Source organism: Austrofundulus limnaeus, unplaced genomic scaffold (genome assembly GCF_001266775.1).
Source record: "Austrofundulus limnaeus strain Quisiro unplaced genomic scaffold, Austrofundulus_limnaeus-1.0 Scaffold89, whole genome shotgun sequence".
Lineage (NCBI taxonomy): Eukaryota > Metazoa > Chordata > Actinopteri > Cyprinodontiformes > Rivulidae > Austrofundulus > Austrofundulus limnaeus.
In genome coordinates, this window is record NW_013952491.1 from 1,112,189 (window position 1) to 1,126,945 (window position 14,757).

Sequence of the window (14,757 nt, forward strand, 5' to 3'; positions counted from 1 at the left end):
GATGTCAGATTGGATCTAATTTTTGAATAAACATATAATTTCTGTTTCAACTTAAAGACTTGTACAGGATCACGATAAGTCAAATGAGAATCTAAAGTAATTTCAAGATATTTGTAGGTAGTGACAATGTCAAGGGGTTTGTTTGAAAAAGTGAGTTGATTTGTTATATTGAAATGTCCCCTGGGTGAGGAAAAATACATGCACACAGTTTTTTAACATTAATTGACAAAAGATTATCTTGAAGCCAACCATGAAATGTCTGAAGATCTGCTTGTAACTGACTATTAATAGATTCAATATTGAAATCAGACAAAAAAAGAACAGTGTCATCAGCATAAATTAAAATATTTGAATACTTCATTATTTTTGGAAGGTCATTTATGTATAATAGGAAAAGCAATGGGCCCAGTAGGCTACCCTGCGGAACTCCCACGGAACGGGGCAGAGACCCGGACACAGAGCTTCCATCTATCAGTCAAATAAGAGGAAAACATTTGTATTGCAGATGATGAAAGTTGAAAAGAAATCAACCTATGAAATAACCTCTTGCCCCATGCCAAGAGCTGGCTCTGGTGGTGGCCATGAGCAACCTCCAAATTTTAATATAACCTTTTAGAGATACCACACTGAAATTCAGTGTGGTGTTAGCTGAGAGCGATAAATCAATTAAAACGATCCAAGATGTCCACCAAAGCTAAATTCAAATGGTTACAATTCAGCTAATTTTTATACATACTGAGATGAAATAGAATTGTTGCTTTTAAAATAATTCCGTATTAAAAAGTTTTTTTTTCTTCACACACTGACAGGTTTCCTCTACATTAGTTATTACAGCTAAATAACAGATATTTATTTTGTTTTAGTTCTAACTGACCATCTTTTATTGTCAAATGCAATACCCACCCCCATTTGGAGGTGGCACCTGGGGGGCCAATCACCCCTCTGGCTCCGCCCCTGTGAATTACAACTTTAACTTCTTTACATGTTGCATTAGCAGCTTTAAAAGAAAGCTATTTGTATTTATCAAGTTTTGTTTCATTTAAACCAAAAACCTTTTCTGATTTCTGATACAAAATGTTGCTTTAAAGACAGTAAATTTAAAGAGGATAAAACCAAGACAGAGAGCTTTTTATCTTTTGTAGCTTTAAGTTATAAAATGTAAACATGATCTGCAAATTAACAATCATCATTTTGTCCTGATTCCAGCTCTCTGGACTGTTGGAGACAAATTAATAATGATGTTTGTAAAAAAAAAAAAAGTCTCCTAAACCTCTTGAATTAAATTTTTTTAATGTAATTGCTGTAGTTTCTCTGTGGGCTGTTTTATTACATTCAAAGTTGTTGTTTTTTCTCTCGTGTCGCTTGAACTTTAAACATGTTTAAAATGTTCAAAATAATGACAGAATCGTCTCGAAAGTTTTCTACTAACAGAAAACAGATTCAGGCCAAAATCAAAAAGAAAAAAGATCAAAACTGGTCTGAATCTTCAAATCCAGCAGATTAAATTAGAAATGATGGGCCGGTGAATGAATAATGTGCACGGCCACGACTGAAGCCATGTTTTTGAACTTGTCTCCAAAATCAAGATTCTACCTGAAGCTTGAGACACATTTTTTTAGCTGTCAATCAAACCAAATGAAAAAGAAACAGTTCTGAATGAATATTAATGGTGCAAATCTGTTTGTATTTACAAACAAATACATTTTTCTGTTTTTAGCACCAACTCAGTGCGATAGTAAAAGTTTGCAGTTTTGCAGCCCAGTGAGTATGGAGGACCGAAACGGTCATAATTAGAAATAAAAGCGGAAATATATGAATGGTCCAATAAATAAATAAAAACATACAAAATGATAAATTTACCCCATGTTTTATAATTTGATTGACATTCATATTTATTTTTCCAGCTTAATTCTAACAAATTATATAATTTAGAACATAATTTACATTTTACTGTTTTTAAATATATATATATATATATATTTTACTTGTACATGCATTTGTGTCTCTTGAATTAGTTTTGAGTGAGTATTTTTATTTCATTTGTTTTTACATTTCTCTGTCTCCTGTTTTTACTTTACCTTAAGCATTTCTGCCTCGTTATGCAAATAGGGTGGGCGGAGCTCCTTGGGTCAGCTCCTCTGCTATTGGTCAACAGACAGGAAGTAGCAGGATCCATGTGCAGATCTACTGTGCTGCTGCTGCCTCAGTTTAGCTTAAAGTTTAATTTAAAATAAAGACACAGGGAAGTGTTTTCCTCCTTGTCTTTGTTTTAATTTTAGTTTAGTGCAACATTTATTTCTTATTCTTGTTTGCTCTGTATCATTAATGAAAGCCACCTCAAACAAAATCACATCAGTGCAACAGGTGAGATGTTTTTATCTTAAGATACTTTATTAATGTTTCCTGTTGACAGTTTCAGCCAAAAAACAAACAATGAAATTGAAACTCGTACCATGGAAGACCAGAGTTGAACTGGAACAAGATGTTTGAAGGAGGAAGTTAAAGTCAACACGTCTGTCTGCAGGGTCGCTGATTCACCATGACCACGAGGGGTTAGGGTCGGGGATTATAATTGGGTTACAGAATTTAAAAAAAATTATTTTATGTTTTGTGTTTCAGGCTCCGCACGGGGAGGGACGAGGTCAGAAGAGGTCACGTTTCACAAATTAGTGGCGTGAAAGAAGAGGGGGGACTGCCGTGTGCTGACTCATCGTTCCGTCTTAACTGGGAGGTGACCGGCGCATGCACCTGGTATGTGTTGCCACTCAGGTGGAGATGGGTGGGGTCTCAGAGGAGAGAGAGATAGAGAGAGAGAGAGAGAGAGAGGCAGGCAGAGAAAACAAAGATGGTGAGGGAGGAAAGTCAGACAATGGGCTCTCTGCAGAGGACGATCTCCAGCTCTCCGCGGTACAGCTTCCCGCCGTCGGACAGACTCATGATGCTCTCCTTGTAGCCCATCAGACTATTCACATCCAGCTCCTGAAACCAACAAAAACACGACTGTTAGGAGGGAGGAAACTAGTTTTAAAGTGCCTGTGACATGCCTATCCATCAAATACAAAAAGTCAAAGAAAATACATTTTTATATAAGAAACCTTGCATAAAACATGTGATTTTACCCATTTTGACACATAACTGGCATATTTTCTTTTGAACTTGGCTCAGCCAAAGTGAAACAGGAAGTGACATCAAAGGGGAACTCTTTAAGAAAAAGACCTCTGCAATTTTTGTTTGTTGAAACAATGTTTAAACTCTGACTCGTCTTCATCTCTGATAGTGACTCAAAATATTGTAAAGAAACATCAGATTCTTCTCTACAGTCTGTGTTGTTGGCTATTTTATGGCTGTGTCCAAAACAGCAGGCCGGGTCCTCCAAAGGCCGAATTTGTCGGCTGCATACGTCACAGCGCCGCGACGAAGGACGTCCAAAACCGAAGACTCCTCCGATGCGGTCGACAAATACGACCTTCCTTTGGCCTGAATCGAAGGACAGGTCTGATGGATCCTTCCCGGCCCAGCATATCCCATAATGCATTGCAGCCCGACCGGAGATTTTTTTATGCTAGTAATGGCGGACGAAGCGAGAGAAAACAATATGTTTGAAATAAAAATATGGTGATATAAAAATTAAAAAAATTTAGCGGTTGTAATTCTAATACTTTTATCGTTTGTATGGACATGTTTTTAAATATTATTTTTGTCATAAAAAACGTAAAATAAACATGAACCTACAGCGGGTCAATTAGTTCTTCAAATGATACCTTTAAGTTAATTTTATAGTTTTGTGATATTAATAATGCTAATATATTGATAATTTTCTAATTTTGATTTAAGTTTGTTTGTTTAGCGTCGTCACAGTTGCTAGGTGACGTGACGTACGCCGGGGTAAAGAGGGGAGGCTAGACCGTCCAAATTCACAGCCTCTTTTTTTCCGGTCTACGAAGGACCCGGCCCGCCGCGACCGGGTAGTCTGGGTCCTCCGGAGGACCTGGCTTGTCGTTTTGGACACAACCTATCAGTGCTTTGTTCCTTGCAGACATTTCCTTTTGACATCACTTCCTGTTCCTTCACATGCAAATATCTTAACAACTAATCCATCTCAGCAGTGAGAAACTATTTTTGCAATATGTTAATAATGTTTTTTTTTTCCCCAAAAATGCCTTTATATTTATTTTAAAAAATTGTATTACAGTCACTTTAAATGCACCGTTTAATAAGCTCAAGTGTATGGGATTATAGTTCCCTAATAAATCATTTTTTAGTGATTTTTTTTAATGGTCACCTGGACCAGAATTTAAAAAATGTGGATTATAATCCTGACGTTATCCTCCTTGTGTTGTTTTCTGCACAGCATCGACTCGTGTTTGGCTCTTTGGACGGAGATGATAAACAGCTAATGAGCTTGGATTTGTTGCTGGTATCAGTAAAGCTTTTGAGCTTCTGCAGGACTGAACATCGCAGAAAAAAAACACGCGGCATGTTCGGAAATCCAGGCACATGTTGCGGAGCACTGCAATTAAAATAGCTTTAAGTATGTTAGGGGCAGGAATGATGGCGGACAAACTGAATTAAGGGCCAGAAGTCTAAACTAATGTTTGAACCTGCAGGGTGCACAGGCGGTGATACATTTAGAGCCATGTCAGACATCCGATCCGGCTCTCACCTTCTTGTTGGTCTGGTAGAGGTCTCGTAGCAGAGCCTCCAGCTCCTGCTCATCGATGTAGCCGTTCCCATCCTGGAATGAGTCAAAACAAACACCAGAAGTATTATTTTCACTTCTGAATTCACAAGAAGGCTTGAAAGATCGACTGTGTGGGGAGCCAAGTGTAAAATAAAAAGTTAGAAAATGTCACAAAAACATTTCACTGTTCTTACATGTTAATTTTTTACTAAATGTTAAATCTTAAATGTTAAAACTGCATTTTAAAGCATAAATGCTGTGGCTAAATGCTAAAACTTAAATACAAGTATTTTAGAACGTAATGCATCCTTTGCGCTGGTGCATTTTTTGTGATGTCATCATCCTGTGACAAAATTAGTGCTGCTAACGCTGCTAATGCTTGTCACTGCCTGATCCTTACCGTCCGTTCGTGTTTTTTTAGCATGTAGCATTTCGCTAGGCTGCTTGACGACAGAATGAATTTGTTTTCAGTATTTCATCGCCTGAAATGTTTCCTAGAATAGGGAATGTTTACAACAGATGTGGATTTTAAGTCCAGAAAAAAAACAGACGTCGTCACAAATCCTTGTTAGCATAAATGCATCCAATAAACCATTTTCTACTGAATTATATATATTTTCAAATAAAGTATGGCAGTTATTGTTCATTAAGGGAATTATAACATTGTCTAGAGAAATAGATCCATTTATAGCAAGTGATATATTAAATACTTTAAATAATTGTTGTATTAAAACTGTTTACAGGATATAATTTAGCACACCTTTACAATTAAGGATAGAAATAATTATTTCCAGTATTTTTTCTAAATAAATTGAGCAAATTGTTCGGTAATCTGGAAGTACTGTATTTTTTTAGGCACATGAACAAATGAGCTGACATCAGGACAGATCATGCTTTTGGGACAGATCGGGCAAGAACTGTGCTGCTAACTCTGCTAATGCTGCTATTGCTACTAATGCTATTAACTATGTTAATGTTGCTAACGCTAACACTGCAAGTTGCTAACTGATAAATGCTATTAACTCTGCTAACTATGCTAATGCTGCTAACTCTGCTAAATGCTGTTAACTCTGCTAATTCTGGTAATGCTAACAACTAATGCTGCTTATTCTGCTAATGCTATCAACTCTGCTTATGCTGCTAACTCTGCTAATGCTGGTAACTGCTAATGCTGCTAATGCTATTAACTCTGTTAATGCTGCAAATGCTGTTAACTCTGCTAATTCTGGTAATGCTGCCAACTGTTAATGCTGCTAATTCTGCTAATGCTGCTAACTTTGCTAATACCGCTAACTCCTAAATGTCATTAACTCTGCTAAATCTGCTAATGCTGCTAACTCTGCTAATGTTGTTAATGCTAGTTATGCTGCTAACGCTGCTAATGCTGCTAACACTTTCCTACAAAACATCAAACTTGACGTTGGGCCTGGTGTTCGAGCTGCACTTCAAACTGCAAGATCACAGGTACCATCCATCAAATTTTCAACAAACACTTTCTGAATTAAAAATTTAAATGCCATCTTCAGCTGCATTATCAGTGTTAGCAGCTTTGCTTTTGTCACAGGATGACGACATTGTAACAAAAGCAAAAAAGCCATGCGCCGACGGCAAAGCTGCATTCCATTCTGAAATACTTAAGTTTTATCATTTAGTTGCAACATTTAAGATTTAACTTTTAAGTTTAGATTTACACATTAAGATTTAGGATTTAATATTTAAATTTAACATTTATCACAAATTATCAAACAGTAAGAACAAAAGGTAACTGTATCAGAGAACCAAGATCAGATAAAGTTATAGAGCTGCTCATTATGGCCACCATGGTAACCAGTGTCTGTCACTCCCTGATAACACCCTAAAGAGAGGCAGACTAAAAAGTAAGCCTCAAACAAACCAAGACTTTGATGATCACACACAAAAAAACCTTCACTTGTAGATTAGATAAGCATTTTCTGAACTAAAATCCAACTGAAGTCTGTTGGATTTTAGTTTCTCTCTGCATTCTGGGAGGATTTGAAAGAAAGTTTTAAGTTCTTTAACAACAGACTCCCTTGGTGAAAAATCCTTTAGATACTTACACTTAAGAATGCTCTTTGGGTGGATTGGAACGGCCAAAAAAATCATTTAAACTGAGGAAATGAGGATTTTCTGGCACCAATAAGGCTGTTTATGTGTGTTATTAGTCACTGTTTAAAAGCTCTCACATCTTTTTCAGTTTTATTGTGACAATCACTTCCTTATTCCTTATCACAATGTACAAAAGGGCCCTTTTCAGGTTTCCATTTGGAAATATGTTTGCTTTGCTGCAACAGTGCTGTTGATGAATAGGACGATGATAATGAGGCAGAGTTTTATTGATCTGTAGAGTCGATTCTGAGTGCTCAGAGTTTGTTTTTATCTGCTGCTATTCAGGGTTTTATCACAGCAATCATGAATGCACGGGCCAGAAATATTAAAAAAAGATGCTTCATTCACAATAAGTGAAGCTGTGAATCTGTTTATAGCCTCTTAGCTAATTATTGAGTTATGTCAGGATTGTTTATAGAGTTTCAGGCCAGCAGATAAATCCGAGTTACTGGAAATTTGCCTTCAGCTCATGGCGTAAGTCCACGATCTGTTCATCTGGGCTCCGTCTCAAGATGACTTCAGAGCTGCGAGTCGTGCCAGTCCCACTCGTTTCTTTTTTAATTTCAGAAGATGCTCTTTGATGTCAACGCAGCCAGATTGAAGAGTCCCAGATCGGGAGAATAAAATGTGAATTCTATTTATTTTCCCTTTAAGGATGAAAGACCAGGCACTCTGCGGAGATATAGGAGCGTGTCGTCACGTTAAGCACCAGTCTGTTGAGGCCGAGAGACTCTTTGGATTTCAGATCATTTCTCCTCTTTGCAGGGTTTGAAGCTTTGAGCCACGTTAGCGTTCAGCTGACCAGCGAGACTTCGTCCTCTCAACACCTCAGCCACCATCAGAGGTGGGCTCTAAAATCTCATTTTTACCCCAGTAGCTGTGAAATTAACAGCCTTATAAGTTACAACTCATAACTGGTGTGTTGGCTAAATTTGGTTAACTCCAAATCGATTGAAGACATGTGTCCGACGATTCAGTTCTGCCAGTTTTATTGAACTTGGACGAGTTGTTCACGGGATGTTTTGGCTTTAAACAAAAACACACAAAGATTCGGGCAAAAAAGCTAAAAAACAAACAAAAAAATTACGGCTTTCTTGCAGGAACGGAGCTAAAGCTTTTGGCAAAAGGTTGCACGGGGTGGGCATGGTGCTATTTAGGGGGGTACGTTTAAATTTAAAAAATACCCTGTATTTGAAAAATCAAGATGGCTGCCACGGCCAATTTCAAATTGCTGTAATTCAGCTGTGTTAACATGTATTGAGCTAAAATTTTGTGTGATAGTAGCTAAGAATGTTCTAAAACACATGCTGAATGCTAGTTACAATTTCCAACTGCTAATGCTAATTTTTACTAAAAGCTATAATATAGCTTTTTAGACAAACAAAACCAAAAATTGGTGTGGTAGCAGCCGAAAACAGTCTATACCAATTCTAAATGCTTATAAAAAATTCAAGCTGGCCATCTCAGCTAACTTCAAAAGCTATAATTCGGCTATTTAATTTTACTATTACAAACTAAGGGCTAATGCTAATATTAAATGGTTATAACTCAGTCAATTTTTATAAATATTGAGCTGAATTTTGTCATGGTGGTAACCAAGAGCAATGTCTGTGATATTCTGAAAGCTAATCTCAATTTCAGGCTAATGGCTAATGCTAATTGGATAGCTACATTTCAGCTCTCCTGTAATTGTTTCAGTGGTTTAGAAAAGTTTTTCTTTTCTACACAAGATATCACAGCTACAAGACAGATATTTACTGTTTTTGCTCTAACGGACCATCTTTTATTGCCACCCCACTTGTCAATTATTTGGGGGTGGCACCTGGGGGTGGCCAATCAGGTGCCACCCTGGCCACCCCTCTGGCTCCGCCCCTGCTTTTGTGTTAAAAAATCATCTTTTTTTAAGTTTATGCTTAAAGAATAACATCAAGAAGTGAATCAGGAATAAACATAGAGTAAGATAAGCAAACAAAAGTTTATTCAGTCTTGTATGACTCGTTTTTGTTGAATTCGAAGCTTTGATGACTCTGTTGCCTCCCAGCTGCTGAATCAGCATCAGAAGGTGTGAAATAAATCCACACCACACCTGCAGGGAAATATGAAAAGCATCTCCAACAACTCCAGCGTGGCTGCTGTGTCACATCAAACTGAATTATTTATCTCCTCAGAACACTGAGTCAGCCTTCTTCTCACGGCGTCGTGGACGGTGGGGCAGCCCTCGGGCTCAGCCCAGACAGTAAAAATGATTTAACAGGTTCACCTGAGTGTTGCTTCACGTCCCTCCTCTCCACACATTAGTCCCAGCAGATTTAATACGACCATTAGACAAAGCACTTCTCAGCCACACTGAGCTGTTTACAAAGGGGACAGGTGCACCCAGGTGAACTCATTTCCCTACAGAACCAGGAGCGCCCGAACAAAACATTTTCATAATCCTTATTATTTTAACGAAAGCAGCTCCAAAACAAACATGGAGCCACTTCATCTCCTCACATCATTTCCCTGCAGAGATTATTTGTCCTTTACTCCAATAAAACAAGGATTATTGTAAACTTTATACAAGCAAACATTCAGGAGGAGTAAATCGTCAATAAAAAAGCTGTTAAATATATTTTTACGACCACTTTAAATTGAATCTCTCCTACCTTGTCGTAGTAGTTGAAGATGGACTTGAACTGCTCAGAGGTCAGCTTGACACCCTGCAAAAACAAAGAAATCAAATATTTAATTATTGACTTTAAACCAACAGACAGTGTTGAACTGATCCACCAAAACAAAAAGAAGTGCATCTGAAAGTGGAAAATTCTGCACATTTGGTTTTCGTTTCCTACCTGGAACTTGAGAAGGAAATTCTCCTGAACAGGAAGAAGCCTGTGGAAGCAAAGTACTTCATTAGTCGACCCACGAGCTGCTAAATTATTCAAATCTGCAGACAATGAACGAACATTAGGAGCGAGGAAGCGTTTCTGCATCTATTATTATTACGAGCCGCGGAAGAAAGGGAAAGTGCACGTTACCTCGCCATCTCCGAGAGGCCCAGCTTCCCGTCGCCGTTCAGATCAAACATTTTCAGCTACAACAGAGAGGAGAGGAGACGAAATAGAGTTCAAGATGTCGGCAAAACAAACTGTATCTTCAGGATGTTCAGTGATAAATCCAGAATATTTAAGCCACTTCTAAACTTCTAGGATTTCATTTTTTTAAGTTAACCTGTGCTTTTAGGAAGATCTTACATGAAATTATTAAAAATCATATCCTCCTATAAAACCTCACTTCGCTTTAGCTTTTCAGCTTCTGCAGTTTTATCACTTCAGGCCAAACAAACCAACGTTTTATTGCTCAAAGTTAATTCATCAGCGTTTTCAAATCCGTTACAGGAAATGGAAAAACACATTTATTACTGTGTTATATGGAGCCGTTAAACTGGCTCCACTGTGTGTTTAATTTAAACGACCCACCAGCTGGTTTTCAGCCGAACGTCCCAGCTGGACCAGGAGACGTTTTAAAATGATAAGCCAGATAACTGGGATTTATAGAACTAGAGAAACTGCATTTCCTGCGAAGATGCTAGTGTCAATGCTGCGCTGAAAACTTCAGCTGAAAGCTGCTGAAATGGAGCTGAATATGTTTAATAGCAAAACAGTTAATGCAAGTTCAATTTGAGAAGATGAAAGAAGAATTAAAAAGTTTAACTATGCAGAAAAAAAGCACAATAGCTGAATTTAGCAACAAACAGCTAAACAGTGGTTGCAGAAAGGAATTGGCTTAATGCAACTGAAACAAGTACATAAAGATTAAATTAGTAGTAAGTAGCAGAAAGAAGAACAAAAAGTAGAAATTAGCAAAAAAATACCAGAAATGAGTCAAAATATAGCTGAAATAATAGAAAAAAGCTAAAGTTATCAGAAAAAAACAAGCTAAAGATGGCAGAAACAAGTTGAGTGTAGTTCACAGAATGTCATAGTGGCGTAAAAATGTCAAATTAGCTAAAAAAGAATAAAAGTACAAAAAAGTGACAAATTGTTGTAAAACAGCCAAAATGTGCAGTAAAACAGGTAAAACTGAACTTTAGTGTTAAATAGCACAAAAAAGTAAAAAGAGCACCTTTGCAAAAAGAAGCTAAATTGGCCACCAAAATGTGAATTTAGATTAAAACAAACAATTTTAGCTAACAACAGCTGAAATTAACAGAAAGCAACTGAAAGATGCATAAAAAGCTCCAGTTAGCAAAAAGAAACTGAAAAAAGCACAAAAAATAAATTATCAGAAGAATAGGAGAAAGAGTAGAATTTTAGCTGAAATGGCAGAAAAGGATAAAATTAGCAAAATGAAAAAAAGAAGCTAAAATTTGCACAAGGAAAGTAAAACAGAGCTGAACCAGAGCAAAATCTGCAAAGAGCAGTAAAGATTTATAAACATTTTGAAGTGTTTTGAAGATGCTGAAAAAGGCTCCATTCATTTTCATTGGAAATTTGTGGCCGAAAAAGTGATATAGCTAAAAACATATAAACGGATGAAACACCAGAAGTCATAGCAGGAATGTCCTGAAGGAGCTGAACGTTTTAATGTGGTTGAAACAGCAGAAAAACTGCTGAACAAGATATGAGCAGAAAAACGCACAGAAGAAATGATCTCAACTATGATCAGATCAGATCTGATCAGATCAGATCAGATGGACCACCTCAACTGCTTCCTCTGGATGTGGAGCATCACAGCACGCCAACAGAACCAAATCAGCCCAATGTTTTTATAAAGTACGGTATAATAAACTAACATGAAACCCAGTTTTGACCAAAGTAAAACTATGATTGGGGCCAGTGTTTACCTTAAAAAGAGACCAAATAATCATCAAACAAAGCTCGATTTTATTAGTTATCAGGTTGGAATTCAGCCTCCTTAAACCTCCATGTTTTTAACAATCTGTCACTCAAACCGTCAGCTCCAAACCCCAGCACTGACATCTGAACGTGCTCATTCAAGCTTTCAGAAACAACCGCTGGAGAAAACAATAGCTTTATCTCTGAACACCACCGAGTCAGGCTTCAGAAAATCAGGTCAGCTCGGCTGCGGGGCTCCCGAGAAGCAGATGTTTGTGCATCTGGGCTGCGAGAAGACGACCTGCAGGAAACGATGGTCACTGAGCCGCACGGGGCTGCTGCCACCAACGCTGCAGAGCTCTGAAGCCCAGCAGAGACGTTTTATATAAGCTGTCTTTAAGACTGAGAGGAGGACACTTTGATGCTCCGCAGATTTAAAACGGTTTAAGCTCTTTTTTTACCTCACTGAAAGACAACAGTTGTTTTTTCTTGCATTAAAAATAACAAAATGAAAGTTAAATAAAGAAGCTGGTTGACTTTTGGTGACATTCTGAGGCAGAGATGCTGTTTGCATGCAGTGGGAGACAAAAACTGGTCTTACTATGGTCTGTGTGTACTCCTGCAGCTTCTGCTCGTCGTAGTGTCTGTTGGCCTTCTCCAGCAGGTCTGACAGAAAGCCCTGAAGACGTGGCACACACACCGGCAGGTTAGAGGAAAAATAAAGGATGGCTTGTTTAATTATCACAGCGCAGGATGGGCTGAGAGTAAGACATGCACCGGATTTAAATCTGTAACTGTCAAACCGTAAAAGACAAAAACCGTGAGATCTGAGGTGGAGGATCTTTGCTCCACTGTACCACTTCTGTGCTACTTGACTCCAGCTTTTCCAGGTCTACTCCCGGTGACGTGGTGAGACGCACACGTCTGGAGTCCCAGAGCGCTCTAAAAGCCACACCTGAGTAACTCATCTGCACCTGGTCAGCTGGAAGAAATCGCATCCTCAGAACAAGCCGAGCAGCAGAATCTGCAAATGTTGACTCCGGTAACACGTGGCTCTCTCCCCCACGTCCTTTTGTGGAATTTCATTAAACGTTTCAAAGAGGTGTTGAGCTGAACAGCAGTTTGACGCTTCTCGCGTTCCAGTTCTCATCTGACCGGAAAAAATAACCATTGTGGTCTTTGGGGAATTCCAACGACAAACAGTTTACACTGCCTGGACACTATTAAATTAGCTTTTTTTGTGCGTTTAGTCACTTCTCTTGTATGTTTCGCACCAAAATCCTAAACAAATTTCTTTTTCTCTCAATCTTTTTAAACCAATAAAAGTGTTAAAGGAGGGAACGACAGTCCTAGGTTTAACAGATTATGGTGAATTCAATCAACAGGATGTTCACATAAGGCAGGACATTAGTCATACGGAAGGAGATTTGGTCATATGGTGAGACATTTGACTGTACTGCAGGAACTTCGGTTGTATGACAGACATTTAGTTGTACAACACGAGCTTTGGTCATATGGTGAGACATTTGATTGTACTGCAGGAACTTCGGTTGTATGACAGACATTTAGTTGTACAACAGGAGCTTTGGTCATATGGTGAGACATTTGATKGTATGGCAGGAACTTTGGTCATATGGCAGGATGTTTGATTGTACAGCACAAGCTTTTGTTGTACAGCAGGACCTTCCATCATATGGCTAGATCTTCTGTCATGACAGGAGTATCTGTCATACAGCAGGAGCTCTGGTTGTACAGTATGTTGTGAGTTTTGGTTGTATGGCAAGAGCTTCAGTTGTATGATGAGACATTTGGTCGTACGGCAGGAGCATTGATTGTACAGCAGGACGTTCAGTCGTACAACAGAAGCTTCTGCCTTACGGCAGGAGCTTTGGTCATACGGTGGGACATTTGATTATAGAGTTGAACACTCAGTCATACAGCAGGAGCTTCAGTCGTATGGCAGGAATTTTAGTCATATGGTGGGATATTTGGTCATACGGCAGGATCTTTGGTCATATGGTAGGACATTCGATTGTACAACAGAAGCTCTGGTTGTACGGTGTGAGTTTTGGTTGTATGGCAAGAGCTTTAGTTGTATGATGAGACATTTGGTCGTATGGCAGGAGCATTGATTGTATGGCGGGACATTCAGTCGTACAACAGAAGCTTCTGCCTTACGGCAGGAGCTTTGGTTATATGGTGGGACGTTTGATTATAGAGTTGAACACTCAGTCATACAGCAGGAGCTTCAGTCGTATGGCAGGAACTTTAGTCATATGGTGGGATATTTGGTCTTACGGCAGGATCTTTGGTCATATGGTAGGACATTCGATTTTACAACAGAAGCTCTGGTTGTACAGTGTGAGTTTTGGTTGTATGACAAGAGCTTTAGTTGTATGATGAGACATTTGGTCATATGGCAGGAGCATTGATTGTATGGCGGGACATTCAGTCATACAACAGAAGCTTCTGCCATATGGCAGGAGCTTTGGTTATATGGTGGGACGTTTGATTATACGGTCGAACATTCAGTCATACAGCAAGAGCTTCAGTTGTACAGCAGGACATTCAGTCATATGGCAGGAACTTCAGTCATATGGTAGGAGCTTTTGTCTTATGTTGGTACATTTCATCATATTGCAGGAACTTCGGTTTGTATGGCAATAGCTTTGGTCATATGGTAGGACATTTGGTTGTATGGCAGGAGTTTTAGTCATATGGTAGGTGCTTCTCTCATATGTTGGGACATTTCATTGCATGGCAGGAGCTTTGGTCATATGGTGGGACATTTGGTCATAACGGCAGGAACTTTGGTCATATGGGGGACATTTGGTCATATGGCAGGAACTTTAATCATATGGTGGGACATTTGGTCATATGGCAGGAACTTTAGTCATATGGTGGGACATTTGGTCATACGGCAGGAACTTTAGTCATATGGTGGGACATTTGGTCATACGGCAGGAACTTTGGTCATATGGGGGACATTTGGTTATACGGAAGGAACTTTAGTGATATGGTGGGACATTTGGTCATACGGCAGGAACTTTGGTCATATGGGGGACATTTGGTCATATGGCAGGAACTTTAGTGATATGGTGGGACATTTGGTCATATGGCAGGAACTTTGGT

The 14,757-nt window shown here is 38.8% G+C and overlaps 1 protein-coding gene and 1 long non-coding RNA gene across 3 annotated transcripts in view; one reads left to right on the plus strand and one right to left on the minus strand.

Moving 5' to 3' along the window:
• Positions 1-2,844, plus strand: part of LOC106520223 (uncharacterized) — an 11,265-nt gene extending 8,421 nt beyond the window's left edge. For both annotated transcript variants that reach the window (XR_001310529.1, XR_001310528.1), the window contains exon 2: positions 2,620-2,844. This is a non-coding gene — a long non-coding RNA (uncharacterized LOC106520223). The remainder of the gene's footprint in view (positions 1-2,619) is intronic.
• The window catches only part of calb2a (calbindin 2a), a 23,887-nt gene continuing 11,495 nt past the window's right edge, over positions 2,366-14,757 (minus strand). Inside the window, exons 6-11 of the mRNA XM_014012191.1 lie at positions 12,227-12,304; positions 9,826-9,881; positions 9,640-9,679; positions 9,454-9,507; positions 4,664-4,735; positions 2,366-2,979 (exon numbers count right to left, since the gene is read on the minus strand). Coding sequence (XP_013867645.1) covers positions 2,863-2,979; positions 4,664-4,735; positions 9,454-9,507; positions 9,640-9,679; positions 9,826-9,881; positions 12,227-12,304 — 417 coding nt within the window. The 3' untranslated portion in view covers positions 2,366-2,862. The remainder of the gene's footprint in view (positions 2,980-4,663; positions 4,736-9,453; positions 9,508-9,639; positions 9,680-9,825; positions 9,882-12,226; positions 12,305-14,757) is intronic.